This window comes from Odocoileus virginianus, unplaced genomic scaffold (genome assembly GCF_023699985.2).
Source record: "Odocoileus virginianus isolate 20LAN1187 ecotype Illinois unplaced genomic scaffold, Ovbor_1.2 Unplaced_Contig_11, whole genome shotgun sequence".
Taxonomy (NCBI): Eukaryota; Metazoa; Chordata; class Mammalia; order Artiodactyla; family Cervidae; genus Odocoileus; species Odocoileus virginianus.
The window spans coordinates 1,900,522-1,917,227 of record NW_027224328.1 but is presented as its reverse complement, the minus strand read 5'-3'; the positions used below and the strand labels follow the sequence as shown (position 1 = coordinate 1,917,227).

The 16,706-nt window shown below is 37.5% G+C and overlaps 1 protein-coding gene across 2 annotated transcripts; it reads right to left on the bottom strand.

Moving 5' to 3' along the window:
* Positions 1–5,051: 5,051 nt before the first annotated feature.
* CLEC9A (C-type lectin domain containing 9A) lies at positions 5,052–16,334 on the bottom strand. Of its 2 annotated transcripts, none has more exons than XM_020889259.2 (6): positions 15,001–16,322; positions 12,759–12,839; positions 9,677–9,823; positions 7,468–7,619; positions 6,235–6,356; positions 5,052–5,621 (listed from the first exon to the last, which is right to left on the bottom strand). In XM_020889259.2, exons 1-6 carry the CDS (start codon positions 15,089–15,091, stop codon positions 5,489–5,491), a joined length of 726 nt encoding a protein of 241 aa, XP_020744918.2. In that variant the 5' UTR covers positions 15,092–16,322; the 3' UTR covers positions 5,052–5,488. The 2 variants fall into 2 exon arrangements, with proteins under 2 accessions (XP_020744918.2, XP_070320154.1); XM_070464053.1 differs by having other exon boundaries at positions 5,588–5,674; positions 15,001–16,334.
* Positions 16,335–16,706: the final 372 nt, after the last annotated feature.

The following is a 16,706-nucleotide window of genomic DNA, read 5'->3' as shown; positions in this document are numbered from 1 at the left end:
ACTTTTTAAAAACTGATCTGAAAAATGGTACTGATGAACCTATTTGCAGGGCAGGCATGGCGAAGCACATGTAGAGGACGGACTTCTGGACATAGCCGGGGAAGAAGAGGGTGAGATGAATTGAGAGGGCAGCGTTGACATATCTACACCACCATGTGTACAATAGCCAGCTAGTGGGAAGCTGTGGTATAACTCAGGGAGCTCAGCTCAGTGCTCTGGGATGAGCCAGCCAGCAGAGTGGGATGTGGGTTGTGTGAGCGAGACTAAAGAGGGAGGGGATATATGTATACTTATAGCTGATTCATGTTGTGTCCAGCAGAAACTTAACACTGTAAAGTAATCCTCTAATTAAAAATAAATTTAAAAAGAACTAATCTGGAACTCAATGTGATGGATCAGATACCCAGTTCATTATCTCCTGGGCATCACCAACGCAATGGACATGATTTTGAATAGGCTCCGGGAGTTGGTAATGGACAGGGAAGCCTGGAGTGCTTCCATGGGGTCGCAAAGAGTTGGACACAACTGAGCGACTGAGCTGAACTGAGGGTGTAAACTTGATTATCCTGGTGCTAAGGTCCAATATCTTACCATTGTGTTGGAAAAGCCTTGTTGTTCTGGGCCAAAAGAAAACTGCAAGGAAAAATCTTCCACCTGTGCTGTCTGTGTGGAAAGCAATATTGTCACTGAGGAAATCTGTAGAGGTTTATGCCAGCTGCTCTGGAGATAAAACTCAGACGTGTAAATACTGCATCACATGCTGACGGATGATGTCAGCCGAAGGATGTTTGCCTCTGGCTTCATTGTACTTGTTCTCAAAAGAGTTATTAAATGCTTCCTATCCTTTCTCTAAACACAACTCCATGACAATACTTTGAAGAGTCTTGAAGACAAACAGTCTTTCCTACTAAAATTTGCCATTGTTTCTCCTTTATTCCAGGTTATTATATTGAACTGCCAGCTGCCAGCTGTGCAAACCAGAAGAGACAGCTTATGTTTTCTTTGCTATTCTCCTTTTATGGGTTCAGCAGAAAACTAGAGAAAAATCCCTTTTATTGGAATTCCCATTTAAACTCCAAGTCAAGGGTAAATAAAGAAACAATGCAAAAACACACTCATCTCACTCTTAAAGGAGCTTCTCCTTCTGAGGTCATCTCTTACAAGAGACTTCCAGGTTCATTTAAATGATTTCTCAGTTCAGTCTCTCAGTCATGTCCAATTCTTTGTGACCCCATGAACCACAGCATGCCAGACCTCCCTGTCCATCACCAACTCCCGGAGTTTACTCAAACTCATGTCCATTGAGTCGGTGATGCCATTCAACCATCTCATCCTCTGTCATCCCCTTCTCCTCCCACCTTCAATCTTTCCCAGCATCAGGGTCTTTTCAAATGAGTCAGTTCTTCCCATCAGGTGGCCAAAGTATTGGAGTTTCAGCTTCAGCATCAGTCCTTCCAATGAATATTCAGGACTGATTTCCTTTAGGATGGACTGGTTGGATCTCCTTGCAATCCAAGGGACTCTCAAGAGTCTTCTCCAACACCACAGTTCAAAAGCATCAGTTCTTCGGCACTCAGCTTTCTTTATAGTCCAACTCTCACATCCATACATGACTACTGGAAAAACAATAGCTTTGACTAGATGGACCTTTGTTGGCAAAGTAATGTCTCTGCTTTTTAATATGCTGTCTAGGTTGGTCATAACTTTTCTTCCAAAAAGCAAGTGTCTTTTAATTTCATGGCTGTAGTCACCATCTGCAGTGATTTTGGAGCCCAAGAAAATAGTCTCTCACTGTTTCCACTGTTTCCCCATCTATTTGCCATGAAGTGATGGGACCAGATGCCATGATCTTAGTTTTCTGAATGCTGAGTTTTAAGTCAACTTTTTCACTCTTCTCTTTCACTTTCATCAAGAGGCTCTTTAGTTCTTCTTTGCTTTCTGCCATAAGGGTGATGTTATCTGCATGTCTGAGGTTATTGATATTTCCCCGGGCAAACTTGATTCCAGCTTGTGCTTCCTCCAGCCCAGCATTTCTCATGATGTACTCTGCATATAAGTTAAGTAAGCAGGGTGACAATATACAGCCTTGACGTACTCCTTTTCCTATTTGGAACCAGTCTGTTGTTCCATGTCCAGTTCTAACTCTTGCTTCCTGACCTGCATACAGATTTCTCAAGAGGCAGGTCAAGTGGTCTGGTATTCCCATATCTTTAAGAATTTTCCACAGTTTGTTGTGATCCACACAGTCAAAGGCTTTGCATAGTCAATAAAGCAGAAATAAATGTTTTTTTTCTGGAACTCTCTTGCTTTTTCGATGATCCAGCAGATGTTGGCAATTTGATCTCTGATTCCTCTGCCTTTTCTAAAACCAGCTTAGTCATCTGGAAGTTCACGATTCATGTACTGTTGAAGCGAGCATTACTTTACTAGCCTGTGCTGCTGCTGCTAAGTGCGATGAGTGCAATTGTGCAGTAGTTTGAGCATTCTCTGGCATTGCCTTTCTTTGGGATTGGAATTAAAACTGATCTTTTCCAGTTTTGTGGCCACTACTGAGTTTTCCAAATTTGCTGGCATGTTGAGTGAAGCACTTTCACAGCATCATCTTTTAGGATTTGAAATAGCTCAACTGGAATTCCATCACCTCCACAAGTTTTGTTCATAGGGTCTTCCTAAGGCCCACTTGACTTCTTATTCCAGGATGTCTGGCTCTAGGTGAGTAATCATATCATTGTGGTTATCTGGGTCATGAAGATCTTTTTTGTACAGTTCTTCTGTGTATTCTTGCCACCTCTTCTTAAAATCTGCTTCTGTTAGGTTTACCTTTATTGTGCTCATCTTTGCATGAAATGTTCCCTTGATATCTCTTATTTTCTTGAAGAGATCTCCAGTCTTTCCCATTCTATTGTTTTCCTCTATTTCTTTGCACTGATCACTGAGGAAGGCTTTCTTATCTCTCCTTGCTATTCTTTGGAACTCTGCATTCAAATGGATATATCTTTCCTTTTCTCCTTTGCCTTTCTCTTCTCTTCTTTTCACAGCTATTTGTAAGGCCTCCTCAGACAACCATTTTGCCTTTTTGCATACAGTGGAAGTGAGAAATAGATTCAAAGGATTAAATCTGATAGACAGAGTGCCTGATGAATTAAGAACAGAAGTTCCTGACATTGTATAGGAGGCAAATGATTTCTACTGTCGCAGTAAATTAGATTTCATTTTACTCTAAGTGGGGTCTTTGTTATAAGGAGAGAACGATAAGAATCTTACATATCTCAGCTCCTTTTTGTCAGAAATGAGAGATTAAGTAAAAGTATTTTTAATTTAGCATGTATTTGATGAGAGTCTGCTTTATGGTAAGGTGTTGTTCTAGGGATGGTAGATAAGTGGTAGAAAAGTAATATAATAATAATTAATGAAAATTTCCTTCCTATAAGTGCCAAGACACTTTCACATCCATTGTCTCTAGGGAACAAGCTAGTCCATGCTTCAGGGAATTTGCAGACCTAGAACAGAGACTGTCTATAGATTCATCAGGTTTAAGACAAGTATCCTCTCCAGAAACTTGGTGACATTTACCTGTAAACTTTGTCTTCTTGATATCCTTATAACATGAGCAGTAAAGGGATTGTTTTTATCTGGAGTACACAAGAGAGGTTGATGTCTAGAGATGACTGGGGATTTACCCACACAACAACAGCAAGCACAAGTAGAGTGTTAAATTCCATGTAAGATGCTATTCTCAGCAAATTTACGTACATGGATAATCTCATCCTCAAACAATATTTTGAAGCAACTTCTATGATTAGTTTCAAGGAGGAAATTGAGGCACTGAGAGATGTAGTTAAAAGTGCTGGAATGTTAGTCTCAGGGATCCAGATGATGGGTCTTTTTTTTTTCTTTCTCTTAAAATTGGAGTATAATAGCTTTAGAATGTTGTGTTAGTTTCTGTTGTACAGTAAGGTGAATCAGCCACATGTATACATATATCCTCTCCCCCTTGAACCTCCCTCCCACCCCGACCTCCATTCCACCCAACTAGATCATTACAGAGCCCCAAGCAGAGCTCCTAATGTTATACAGTAGCTTCCCACTAGACACCATTTGACACATGGTAGTGTAGATATGTCAAAGCTACTCTCTCAGTTCCTCCCACCCTCTCCTTTTCAATCCTGTGTCCAAAGTTTGTTTTCTACACCTGTGTCTCTATTCTTTCCTACCCTGCAAATAGCTTCAGCAGTGCCAGTTTTCTAGATTCCATATATATGCACTAATATATGACATTTGCTTTTCTCTTTCTGACTTACTTCACTCTGTATAACAGTTCACTGCAGCCACTATTTTAACCAGGACAAGGAAGCACACTAGATGTCCATCAACAGATGAATGGATAAAGATGTGGTACATACATACAAAGGAATATTATTCAGCCATAGAAAGGAATGAAATTGAGTCATTTGTAGTAGTGTGGATGAACCTGGAGTCTGTCATACAGGTCATGAGTCATTTGATATGTGAGCAGTGGGGATGGTCAGTAAGAGGTAGAAAGGAAGCTCACAGTTCTCTTTTATTTTTGTAGTTTTTTAAAAAATTTATTTTTAATTGAAGGATAATTGTTTTACAGTGTTGTGTTGATTTCTGCCATACAACAACGTGAATCAGCCACAAACATACGTGGACCTGAACCTTCCTCCCACCCACCTCATCCTATCCTACCTCTCTAGGTTTTCACCGAGCACCGGGTTGAGTTCCCTGTTTATATAGCAACTTCCCACCACTAGCTGTCTATTTTACATATGGGTCACAGCTCTTCTTTACTGGAGACATGCTGCCGTGCCAGCCTGACTGTTCCTTCCACGTACATGTAGCTCTGGTTTTTCTTCTCTCCAGTTAAATTCTGCAGTCCTAAAGATGCTTTTGTCTTACAGGCAGCAGATAGCAGCCTATCTTCTTTCCAATTTGAAAATCCATGTCACTGTCTTTCCATCCTACCAGTCTGATAACATAATGCCTGGCAAGCCCAGTAAATGCATAGAAAGATTTTGCGAACAGTGAGATCACATTTATTCATTTATTAAAAAAGGCATCAGTTAGCTAAAATTGCATCATCTTGCCAGTGATTTATTGATTTTTCTGTAGAGTTTACAGTCACTCTAAATTAAAAAAAAAATAGAGAGAGAAAGAAAAATAAAAGACAAATGGAAATGATTTTTCTTCAGCTTGTTCTCCACTCTTTACAGTTTTGTTGTCCGTTGCTCTAAACCAATTTTATCCTTGGTAATTAATTTGAACAGTGTCAAAGAAACATCTGGAAAGCACTGAGGAATACTACCAAGTGTAAAGGCAAGATAGATTTTGTGTCCCAGGTAGCTGGTTTTACAGCCCTTGCACTGGTTTAGTTCTGTGCTGGCTCATAGGCTCATTATTACAGGTTTTTGAAGGATCTGTTGCAAATATGATCATAATGGAGTGATCACTTTAAGCAAAGTTTCTTTCAGGTGTAAGATCTTAGTGCGTACTTCTCACAGATGAAATATTTCCAAATGCTGCAGTTTGCAGAAGAAAGGTCGTTGTCTCTGAGGTATCCACAGACCTGATTAGTTGACTGGGATCTCTGTCTTGGCAACCTGGAGTGGCAAGTCCGTGTATCTGAGGTTAGGTGTGGGCTCACAGAGATGTTCTTTGGGCAATAAAATGAGAGATGCACAGCTTTTTGTTTTAATCTGTCACCCTCTTGTGGTAGTTTTTCCCTCCTTCTTCAATAACAGCGCTATTTTCTCAAAATAATATGTGCAATATTATTTCAACGAGCAGCATATTTTTAAAAATGCTTGAATACACAAAGATAGGCTCTAATTTCAAATCTCTTTCCTGACTCTTAATTTTCAAAATATGAAGGCACTGCTGACCAGTCTCCCCAGTTCTTTCTGAAATCTTACTATGGGAATTGCTTAATTAGCACTCTCTCCATTCAATGATACAAAGGATATGTACTTGATAATCACATATCATTCATTCAGACTTTCAGATTTTAATGTGAATGTGTTCGCATGGGGCTGAGAAGGAGAACTATTTAGAAGCCACATAGCTACTCTTTATCTTGGCTTGGTTTCCAATCAGAAGCTTATGAAATTATCATGCTCATTATGTCTCCTGGAGGAAATGTAAGGTATAAGATAAAATGAATGGCTAATTTCCCACCTGTGTCTAATTCTTGGAACATTTCCCTTAGAGACTTACAGGTCAGCGGAAGGAGAGGAGCCATCCTGCCAAAGCCAAGGTTGGTCGGGCCCATTCTGTGACAGTCCTACCCAGTAATCATAGTTTCTTTTGATCTTCTTCAGGCTGCCCATGATAAAGTTCTATAAGAAACAAGACTTGAACAATGAACCAAGGTACTCCAAAACAAACAAAAAGCTAATAAACTACCATGAAATATAAGTTTGATATTTTGCCTCTACAAATGTAATTAGAATTTGAAGGCTAGAAAGAGAGAGACTTTAAAGTAAGTATACTTTCCCCCTTATTGCTAAATGATCAAGGTGGTGTTGAAAACTATGAAAAAAATAGGCATCTGATATCAAGATAATTTTAATGGATTCAGAATTTGGCAGATAGTATATATGTATTTTCCAAGATACATTAGTGTGAGAAATAGTTTAGAAGACTCCAGAAGTAACTTAACTGCAGGCATATTTTGTAGGAATAAATGCTTCTAACTTCTGTCACTTAATTTGCACAGAAAAATAGTGCAAACCCATAACTGTCATTAGCTAGTCCAAGTTGTTTTGGTATATTATATATCCTTAACAAATTGTTCTATTATTCTTATAAAAATGAGCTCTGACTAATTACTGAATATAGCAGACATACATTTTTAATAAATTCAGAAATGTATAACTGTGCTTTCTACTTCACACATAATATATGGGTATAACAATTTCAAGGAAACATCTTACTCATTAAAATATTAGTAAATTAGGTTTAATGTCAATTAAACAGTTCATTTAACAAATGTTTATCTTCACAGATCTCTCCATTTCATGATGTCACCTCACTTTTTGTACTTCTACTTTTCTTGATAATTATATAATTGTTATAGTTTAGTATACCTCCCTAAAGTATTGAAATTTTAAATTAAAAAAAATTAAACATATATACAATTATAATGTGTGCATATCTGGGAGTGGATTAGCATGTTACAAAATGGAATTTCTCTTGCTCCCTCCCCTTTTTAATTAACAAATAACATAGAACTAACATATTCTCCCTGATTTCTGAATAACCATCCTATATTTTGCTTCTCCAATTAAAAGGAAAATAAGCCATGCCAATTCCTACTTTGAATGTTAAACCTTATTTTTCCCCAACAAATATACCATTGTTACAGAGTATTAAGGAATTCTATGAGAATCAGTCTTTTCATTTCATAGGTATTTTCAGAATGACATGAAATCATAAAGCAGTGTTTACCATTTCTTCTTTGCTCTCTATTTGCAGAAGATCAGAGCCCTTCTTCCAACAATCCTCTCTACTAGTGTGCCAAAATTTCCAGCTTTCAAAGACGTAGTAACAACTTTCTCCATTCTGAATCCAGTTGTTTGGACAAGGGCTGCAGTTATAGGCTTCAAATATAAACATTTCATTAAAATTATTGTAAAAATATTGGTAGCACATCTCTGCAAAAGAATGCCTTGTATTATTCCCAGTGAGGCTGAATTCTTTCCAATGGTCCCCAACTTTTTTGGCACCAGGGATCGGTTTCGTGGAAGGCAATTTTTCCATGGACCTGGGAGCAGGGCATGGTTTCAGGGTGATTCAAGCATATTACATTTATTATGCACTTTATTTTTATTATTATTACATCAACTCCTGCTCAGATCATCAGACATTAGATCCCATAGGTTGGGGACCCCTGCTTTAACCCAATGGCTCATATGATGCAGTTCTCAGCAATTTAAACTCCTTCGAAGCGGAATACTTTAAGATTTGTATAGGTACTTCCAAATGCAATAGGTCTCTAAGAGTTTAACATAAAATTAATTTGGGAATATTTTTCCCAGATTGTTTCTCTTCTATAATAATTGATCTGATTATTTTATTTTTAGGTATCTTTCCTCCTTTTAACCTTGCATCATTTATAATCTTCACTTGTTTGCTTATTGTTTTGTGTCCATTAATATTATTTGCTCTGTTTAGTTGAGAATGTACTGAGCCTCAAGCTGATGTTTAAATTCTGAGAGTCAAGCATGAAAATGTTTCTCATATAATGGAGAGAACAAACAGTGCACCTTGAGGAGTGATTTTAAAATATGTAGGTGAGGAAAATTGAACAAGTGACCAATAAGTTTAATTTAGGACTTTGATGTAACTAAGAAGTAAGTCTTAAAGTTTTACCAGTTTTACAGAACTTATCTTAAGAAAAAATGTACTCATGAAAGAAGGATGCTCAGATGTATAAAAGGGGAATCAAAGAGCAAAACTTGGACCAAGTGTTTCTAACACAATTTTATAGAAGGAAAGACTCTGATACTTTCAGAACTGTAGTCTCCAGGGAAAAGCCTTCTACTTAGGGTCACAAATAGTTCATTGTCAGTTTCCATGGCCCAGATGTCAAATTATTTAGGGCTCTTCTTCAATATCCTTTGAGAACGACTCTAATCAGTATCCTGAATATTATTAAAGTTATAGAATAAGCAATGATGACAACGGCAGTTGAAAGGCTGAGAAACATGCTGGTTTTGAATTAATCTCCAAAATGGATTTTGTCACTGATTTAAGCGATCATGTGACTGAGCGACGACACAGCAACAACGCTGATTAAGTAAGGTTGATGATTCAGAGGCGGGCCTAATCCATGCTTTCAGCAGTCCCTAAAACACTGCATTTTTTTAAACATTTACTTGATTAAATCTCAATTAGAAGGAACTACCTGTTTACTGACAATTTCTAAAATGATAGCCACAACAGAAAATTTGATTTTCTAAATTTTATGTGTAGGTGTAAGAATGTGTGTTCAGTTGTACCAGACTCTTTGTGACCCCATGGACTGCAGCTCGCCAGGCTCCTCTGTCCATAGAATTCTCCAGGCAAGAATACTGGAGATTCACACAAATTTGAATGATTGGATGAAACATGAAATGCTTCTCTTTTTGTTTAATCTTACCTACTCATCTCACACATTATGTTTTGACATTTGCCTGTATATTTTCTTTTTTTTCATTTTTTGTGGAACCTCAGTATTTTCCACATACTATTAATGTAATGTGAGCTTCCCAGGTGGTGTTAGTGGTAAAGAATCAGCCTACAATGCAACAGATGCAGAAGAAGTGAGTTCGATCCCTGAGTCAGGAAGATTCCCTGGAGGAGGGAATGGCAACCCACTCCAGTATTCTTGCTTAGAGAATCCCATGGACAGAGGAGTCTGGCGGGCTACAGTCCATGCAGTCACAAAGAACTGGACACCACTAAAGTGACTTAGCATTGATGTATGTATAAATGACACTGAACTGAAGAGCAGATCAAAGGTATCTCTCTCCTATTTTTTATGAAATCCTGACTATAATTTACAGAGAAATATGTGTTATTGTGGGTTTTTGTTTTTTGTTTTGCTGTAGTTATTTTGAGGAACTGGTGTGTACATTGGTATCTGCACAGTGAAAATTGATTTTATATCAATTACCTGAACTGAAAGAATTCTGCATTAAGGTTTGGCAATATGTCATCTGTAGGTTGGGGCTTCTCTTCCACTGTGTGAAGTTGAGCAGTGCTCTCTCCTGTTGGATGAGTTTTTCTTGCTGCTTCATTATAGTAGTGGACATCTGAAACACTTCAAACAATAACAACCATTCCTGATAAAATGCTGACACATAACAAAATAAACCTTCAATGCAGACTGAAGAGAACAACATATTACTCATTATATTTATGATTAAAAGCTACAAAGGATGTCTATTTAGGTGTTCTGCCCATTTTTTATTGTGTTGTTCATTTTTTGATATTGAGCTACATGAGCTATTTGTATACTTTGAAGATCAATCCCCTTATTGGTTGCTTGATTTGCAAATATTTTCTCTCATTCTTAGGGTTGTCTTTTAGTCTCATATATGTCTTTCTTTGCTGTGCAAAAGCTTTTAAGTCTCCTCTGTTTATTTTTGTTTTTATTTTCATTACTTTAGAAGGTGGGTCAAAAAAGATCTTGTGATCTATGTCAAAGACTGTTCTTGCCAATGTCTTCCTCTAAGTTTTACATTGTGCAGCCATATGGTTAGGTCTTGAATCCATTTTGAGTTTATTTTTGTGTATGGTGTTAGAGAATGCTCTAATTTCATTCTTTTACACATAGCTGTCTGGTTTTCCCAGTGCCACTTATTGAAAAGGCTGTCTTTTCTCTAGTGTATATTTTTGCCTCCTTTGTCATAGATTATGACAAACCCATAGGTTCATGGGTTTATCTCTGGGCTTTCTATCCATTGATCTATAGTTCTGTTTTTGTGCCAGTACCATACTGTTTTGATGACTGCAGCTTTGTAGTATAGTCTGAAGTCAGGGAGTCTGATTCCTCCAGCTCCATTTTTCTTTCTCAAGATTGCTTTGGCTACTTGGGGTCTTTTGTATTTACATAAAATTGTAATTTTTTCTAATCTATGTTAGTACATAAAGAGCTTTCTCATTCTTTTTTATATTGGATTCTATTGTATGGATATATCATGATTTATTTTAATAGTGATTGATTGTCTTTTTGTAATCTTTTGTTATTGTAGAAAGAAATACTGTAATGAGGAATCTTAGTTATACATAGTCAGAAACAGAAAAAACATATGAGAAATGAGAAAGCTCTTTATGTACTAACATAGTATTATGTCAAGAATACATTTTAAGTGATCAAATGAAAACCGAAAAACCATGTAAAAAGATTGTTATCATTTGTATAAGTGTATTTTTAAGATAAGTTAATAGGTCAAAGTTTTGTGCATTTACATTGCATTAGATATTTCCAAATTACCTTCCATGCATCCTGATGCAAATTGCATATGTTTGAATCTCCTTGACTTTTACACTACTACCACACTCACATTTCTGACACTTCTGTTCACCAAATTTATTGTTCCCATTCCACCCCACCCCCTTGCCCTGCTCCACAACACCAGTTGGGTGTCCTATAATTTAATTTAATTCTGACACTATCTTCCTTGAAATAGTGTCAGTTTCCAGAGGTTAAGAGCTCCGTCCCAAAGACTGCTCTCCACCTCAAATGCCAATGCAAGTAGTAGATCCCCAGGTTAACATGACTTCTTTTTGATTTGGCTACAAATCAGAAGTTTCCATGACTCCCTCCTGGGTTCTATTCATTTGCTACAGCAGTTAATTCATCACCAGCTAATTCCGCCTAGATGGAGAAATGATTTGACAAAGCATACAAGACATAAGAATTATCTAGACAATTACTCTTCATCACTGTCTTTCTAAGTATATTCTTTGTGCTAGCATAAGTGACAATAAAGGTTCTTGGCCTTTTTTCTGGAACCTGTGGTTCTGTAATTGTTACATTTTATAAAAAATTCATTTGCTATATATAAAAGCATGTCTTCACTTTGAACTGAAAGAAAAAAAGAAATGTGACAAAATGTTGGCCCAAGTAAAGTTCTCACATTTGTCTTAAACATACTAAATTGTACCTTGTCTAATATAAACGGAAAAGTTCATAATAAAATAATCTGTATAATTAGAATAAATGTATATTAGAAAAGGAAGAGCATAGTACTGAAAACTGTCAAATTGCATGCTTTGGCATATTAACATAATTCATAAATGGGATCATAATGTAAGCAATTATTTGCATCATTTTTCCCAAAGAGACCTATGGTATTGGATTTGAGTTAAACAGCTTGCCATTGAACATTAAAAGTTATCAGTGGCACCCAAGTGCTTTAGAGAGTTATAGCTAATGAATGTTCCATAACTTAAATAAGGAAGTCATTATTTTATATCATTTATATTCATTTAGGTGTTTCTTTTTTTAAATTTATTTTAATTGGAGGCTAATTACTTTACAATATTGTATTGGTTTTGCCATACATTGACATGAATCTGCCATGGGTGTACATGTGTTCCCCATCCTGAACCCCCTCCCACCTCCCTCCCCATCTCATCCCTCTTGAAAGAGACACATGTACCCCAATGTTCATCACAGCATTGTTTATAATAGCCAGGACCTGGAAGCAACCTAGATGCCCATCAGCAGATGAAAGGATAAGAAAGCTGTGGTACATATATACCATGGAATATTACTCAGCCATTAAAAAGAATACATTTGAATCAGTTCTAATGAGGTGGATGAAACTGGAGCCTATTATACAGAGTGAAGTAAGCCAGAAAGAAAAACACCAATACAGTATACTAATGCATATATATGGAATTTAGAAAGATGGTAACAATAACCCTGTATGCGAGACAGCAAAAGAGACACAGATGTATAGAACAGTCTTTTGGACTCTGTGGGAGAGGGTGAGGGTGGGATGATTTGGGAGAACAGCATTGAAACATGTATATTATCATATGTGAAATGAATCACCAGTCCAGGTTCGATGCATGATACAGGGTGTTAGGGGCTGGTTTATTTAGGTGTTTCTAATTGATTTATTTATCAATTTATAAGTTATGAAGTTCCAGTTAAAATGATATGCATACTTCTATGTAATGCTACATGTAGTATGTAACTTATCTATCTATAGATTATTTTGAAGATATCTTTTTATACTTACATTTGATGCCCAAGAAAATGGAGGTTGCTAATGAGCCAATGCAGAAAATACATAAGATCACCGTCACAAGACACCATACTCCTAAACAAGGAATAGAAGCAATGAAATTGATTTAGAGAAAGTAGGGGAAAGAAGTGGGTCAGGAAAGGACTAAACTGAGTAAAATGAGGAGGTAACATTGTAACTGTGTATAACAGAAAAAGGTGAACTCAAACTCTTTGAAATGCAAGTCATAACTTGGAAAAATGCCAGCTTGGACAGCTTTCACGACATACTTCTCTTATCCTTGTATGACACCACCAGTTCAGTACCTTGTTAGATGTATTCTCTTCCAACAGTCTTTTAGAGACGATGGCAAACTAGGCAGTAGGCTTTAATTTTTGACAGTAAAAGGGCTGTTTCCAGGACTTCTTGGCAGTTTAGTGGTTCAGAGGGCTTCCCTGGTGGTTCAGAGGCAAATGCAGGAGGCCCAGGTTCGATCGCTGGGTCAGGAAGATCCCCTGGAGAAGGGAATGGCAACCCCCTCCAGTAGTCTTGCCTGAAGAATTCCATGGATAGAGGAGCCTGGTGGGCTACAATCTATGGGGTCTTAAAGAGTCAAACACGACTGAACTACTAACACTTTCACTTTCAGTGGTTAAGCATCCTCTTGCCAATAAAGGGGACACAGGCTCGACCCCTGGTCTGGAAAGATCCCACATGCCACGGAGCAACTAAACTCCTACACCGCAACTACTGAGGCTGTGCCCTAGAGCCCGTGCTCCACAAGAGAAACCACCGCAGTGAGAAGCCCACACACCGCAACGAGAAAGCAGCTCCCACTTGTCACAGCGAGACAAAGTCCACGTGCAGCAAGGAAGACCCAAAATAAATAGTAAATAAATAAATAAAGTAATTAATTCTAAAAAGCTGTCTCCAATCTCCTCATCTTTGGTCGGTGTCATCTGAGCATGATTGATTCAAAGGTATTTCCCTTTGAACGTATGATTTTGGATAAGGAACGTTTTTAAAAACAATTTTGCAACAATTCAGGGAGGGAAAATGAGTGAGTGATTTGTTATATTCTTAATGCTAGTGAGAGAAAAAAAAGCATACAATTTATCTCTGGATAATGACATAGGCGAATAATGACTCTGCCCAAAATGCCCAAAATGCCTATATTCTAATCTCTGGAACCGGTAAATGTTTCCTTATGAGGAGAAGGAGACTTTAAATGTATAATTAAGTAAAGTGTCTTTGAATGGGGAGATCATCCTGTTTTATCTGGCCCTTATAAATGTGACATAGATCAGAAGAACAGACTACCATATAATAAAGGAAGCCAAGACACATTTGAAGATGTGCCACTGTAGTTGAAGATGGAAAAGGAGCCACAGGTTAAGGAAAGCAAGGATGCAACTCTAGAAACTGGAGAAGACAGGAAATGGTTTGTCCCCTAGAGTAGTAGTGTTCCCCAATCTTTTGGCACCAGGTACTGGTTTCATGGAAAACAGTTTTTCCATGGACCAAGAAAGGGGATGGTTTTGGGATGATTCAAGTGCATTACATTTGTTGTGCACTTTATTTCTATTATTATTGCATCAGCTCCACCTCAAATCATCAGTCATTAGTTCCTAGAACTTGGGGACCCCTCCCCTAGAGACTCTCTATGGAAGGTAGCCCCACAACACCTTGGTTTCAATCCAGCAGAATCCATTTTGGACTTCTGATCTCTAGGACTAGAAGAAAATAAAGCTATGTTGTATTATGCCCCTAAATCTGTGGTAATTTATTATCTAAGCAAAAGGAAACTGATATAAATATTTTATATTAAAGACGGAGCTGACCCAGGCTGATAAGTGTTTGCCACTTTTCTCAACCTATGTTTTCTCTTTTATTTTTTAGTATTTATCAGATAATTTACAGGATGTTTTTTATGTGGGAGCTAAAATTACAAAAAACAATGTGAGCTCTTTCACTTATTTTCCAAACCCAGGAATTCTTTGTCTTTCCAGCAAGAGAGGGAGAAAGAGAGAAACCCAATGTACTACATATTTGCGAAGTCCATTTCTCTTTTCGTTTTTCAACTCTACTTACTCCTCCTCCACTTTTTTTCATTTTTAATATTAGCATATTTTGCATATTATTATACTTTTAAGAGGGTTGTCTCAGATTATAAATTTCACCTTGGGCTCATCATAGAACAGGAGAAAGAAAACCCATAAACCACAAAGTCTTAGTGTAAATAGTTAGAACTAGTTACCTGAATTTTTGGTGGAAGACAAATGTTTCTGATAAGGGTTTGATGTTGGAGTATCCCACTGAAGAGAGGTGTATGTTTCATCCTCCTGCATGTCTGGGATGCTTTGATGGATAAGGCCATCCACATGAGAGGCTGAGATAAATTCTTGTTTTGTAGTCAGGAGCAGATTAATGCAAGAACTGAAATTAGCTAACTTTTCACACCCCTGGGAAAATACGTTGAGTTTAAGGAATAGAATAGATGCATCTTCATCCAGAAAGTAGAAGTTTATGAAGTTTTAGCCAAAGCATAACTTGGTAAAGGAGGAAATGAGAAAGAAACTGAACCAATATAGCCAGTTACAGAATAGATTATCGCTCTGATTTCTACAATGTAGCAGATGTTGAAGGTAATAGTACAGGATTACTGTCAAGATGAAAAGGACAGAGAATGAGCTTATATTTGGGTTAGAATGTGAAGATGAGGATGACCTTGATAGCAAAGAATGAGGTTAACTCACATTGGGCAAACCAGCATGGAAAGAGTTGTACATTACTGTATGTCTTTAAACAAGGAAGTTGGGAAGGGATTTAATCCCTAAAACAAATGTACACACTATATATTAGTTGGGGTGATGCAGTTGCTGTGACAAGTAAACCTCAAGATAATTATTGTTAACACAAAGTTTACTTCTCACTTACATAATATTTTGTTGCCTAGTCCAAGCTCACTCTGCTCACCACACAACAGGCCAATTAAATGAGAGATGAAGTATCGAGGCAGTGAATAGGAGAAGATGGCAGACAAATGTCTCAAAATAACCATCTTATGGGGACTTAATACCAGGTTCTTTTATAGAACAGATGGGATGGGGATGAGGAGGTAAGATAGAAAAGGCCATCAATCTTACAAACATTTCCTGGAATGGCCAGTCTCTGTGGAGTGAGCGTGGGGGATATGTTAATTTCTTCCTTCCTGTAGCCATCCACAGGTGGACAGGGTCCTGAACAAAGGCATTTTGGTTTAACATTCAGGCAGAGGGGCAGGGTTCCCCAAGGCAGGTTATTATGTGTGAACAGTATCCTTTTTTTTTTTTTTTTTGTCTTTGATCATTGCTATTTTAATCTTAGACTCAACAAACATATGCATTTACTATTGTGCTATTTCAGTTATTTCCCTGTGGAGGAGAGGGAGGCTAGGGAAGGAGGGGATATATGTATAATTATGGCTGATTGGCATTGTTGTATGGCAGAAACCAACACAACATCATAAAAATTTTTTAAATATTTTAAAAAGTAAAAAAAAAATTCAGCAAAGGGGAAAAAAGCAGAGAAGGAGAATACATTATTCTTGAAAAAAAAAAAAAAGGTATCCTTTTAGTGAACAAAACAACAGGAAGCAAAAGTTAAAGTAAAAGATAACAGATCTGGCATGGAGTAAATTCTCCTCTGTAGCAATTTTGGCTCCAGTAATCCTGGTTAATGGGCTTCCCAGGTGGCTCAGTGGTAAAGAACCCACTTGCCAATGCAGGAGACACAGGAGATGCGGGTTTGACCCCTCATCCAGGAAGATCCCCTGCAGAAGGAAATGGCAACCCATCCAGTATTCTTACCTGAAAAACCCAATGGACAGAGGAGCCTGGTTACTATAGTCCATGGGATCACAAAGAGTCAGACACGACTTAGTGATCGAACAACAACAAATCCTAGTTAATGGGTAGTTTTCTT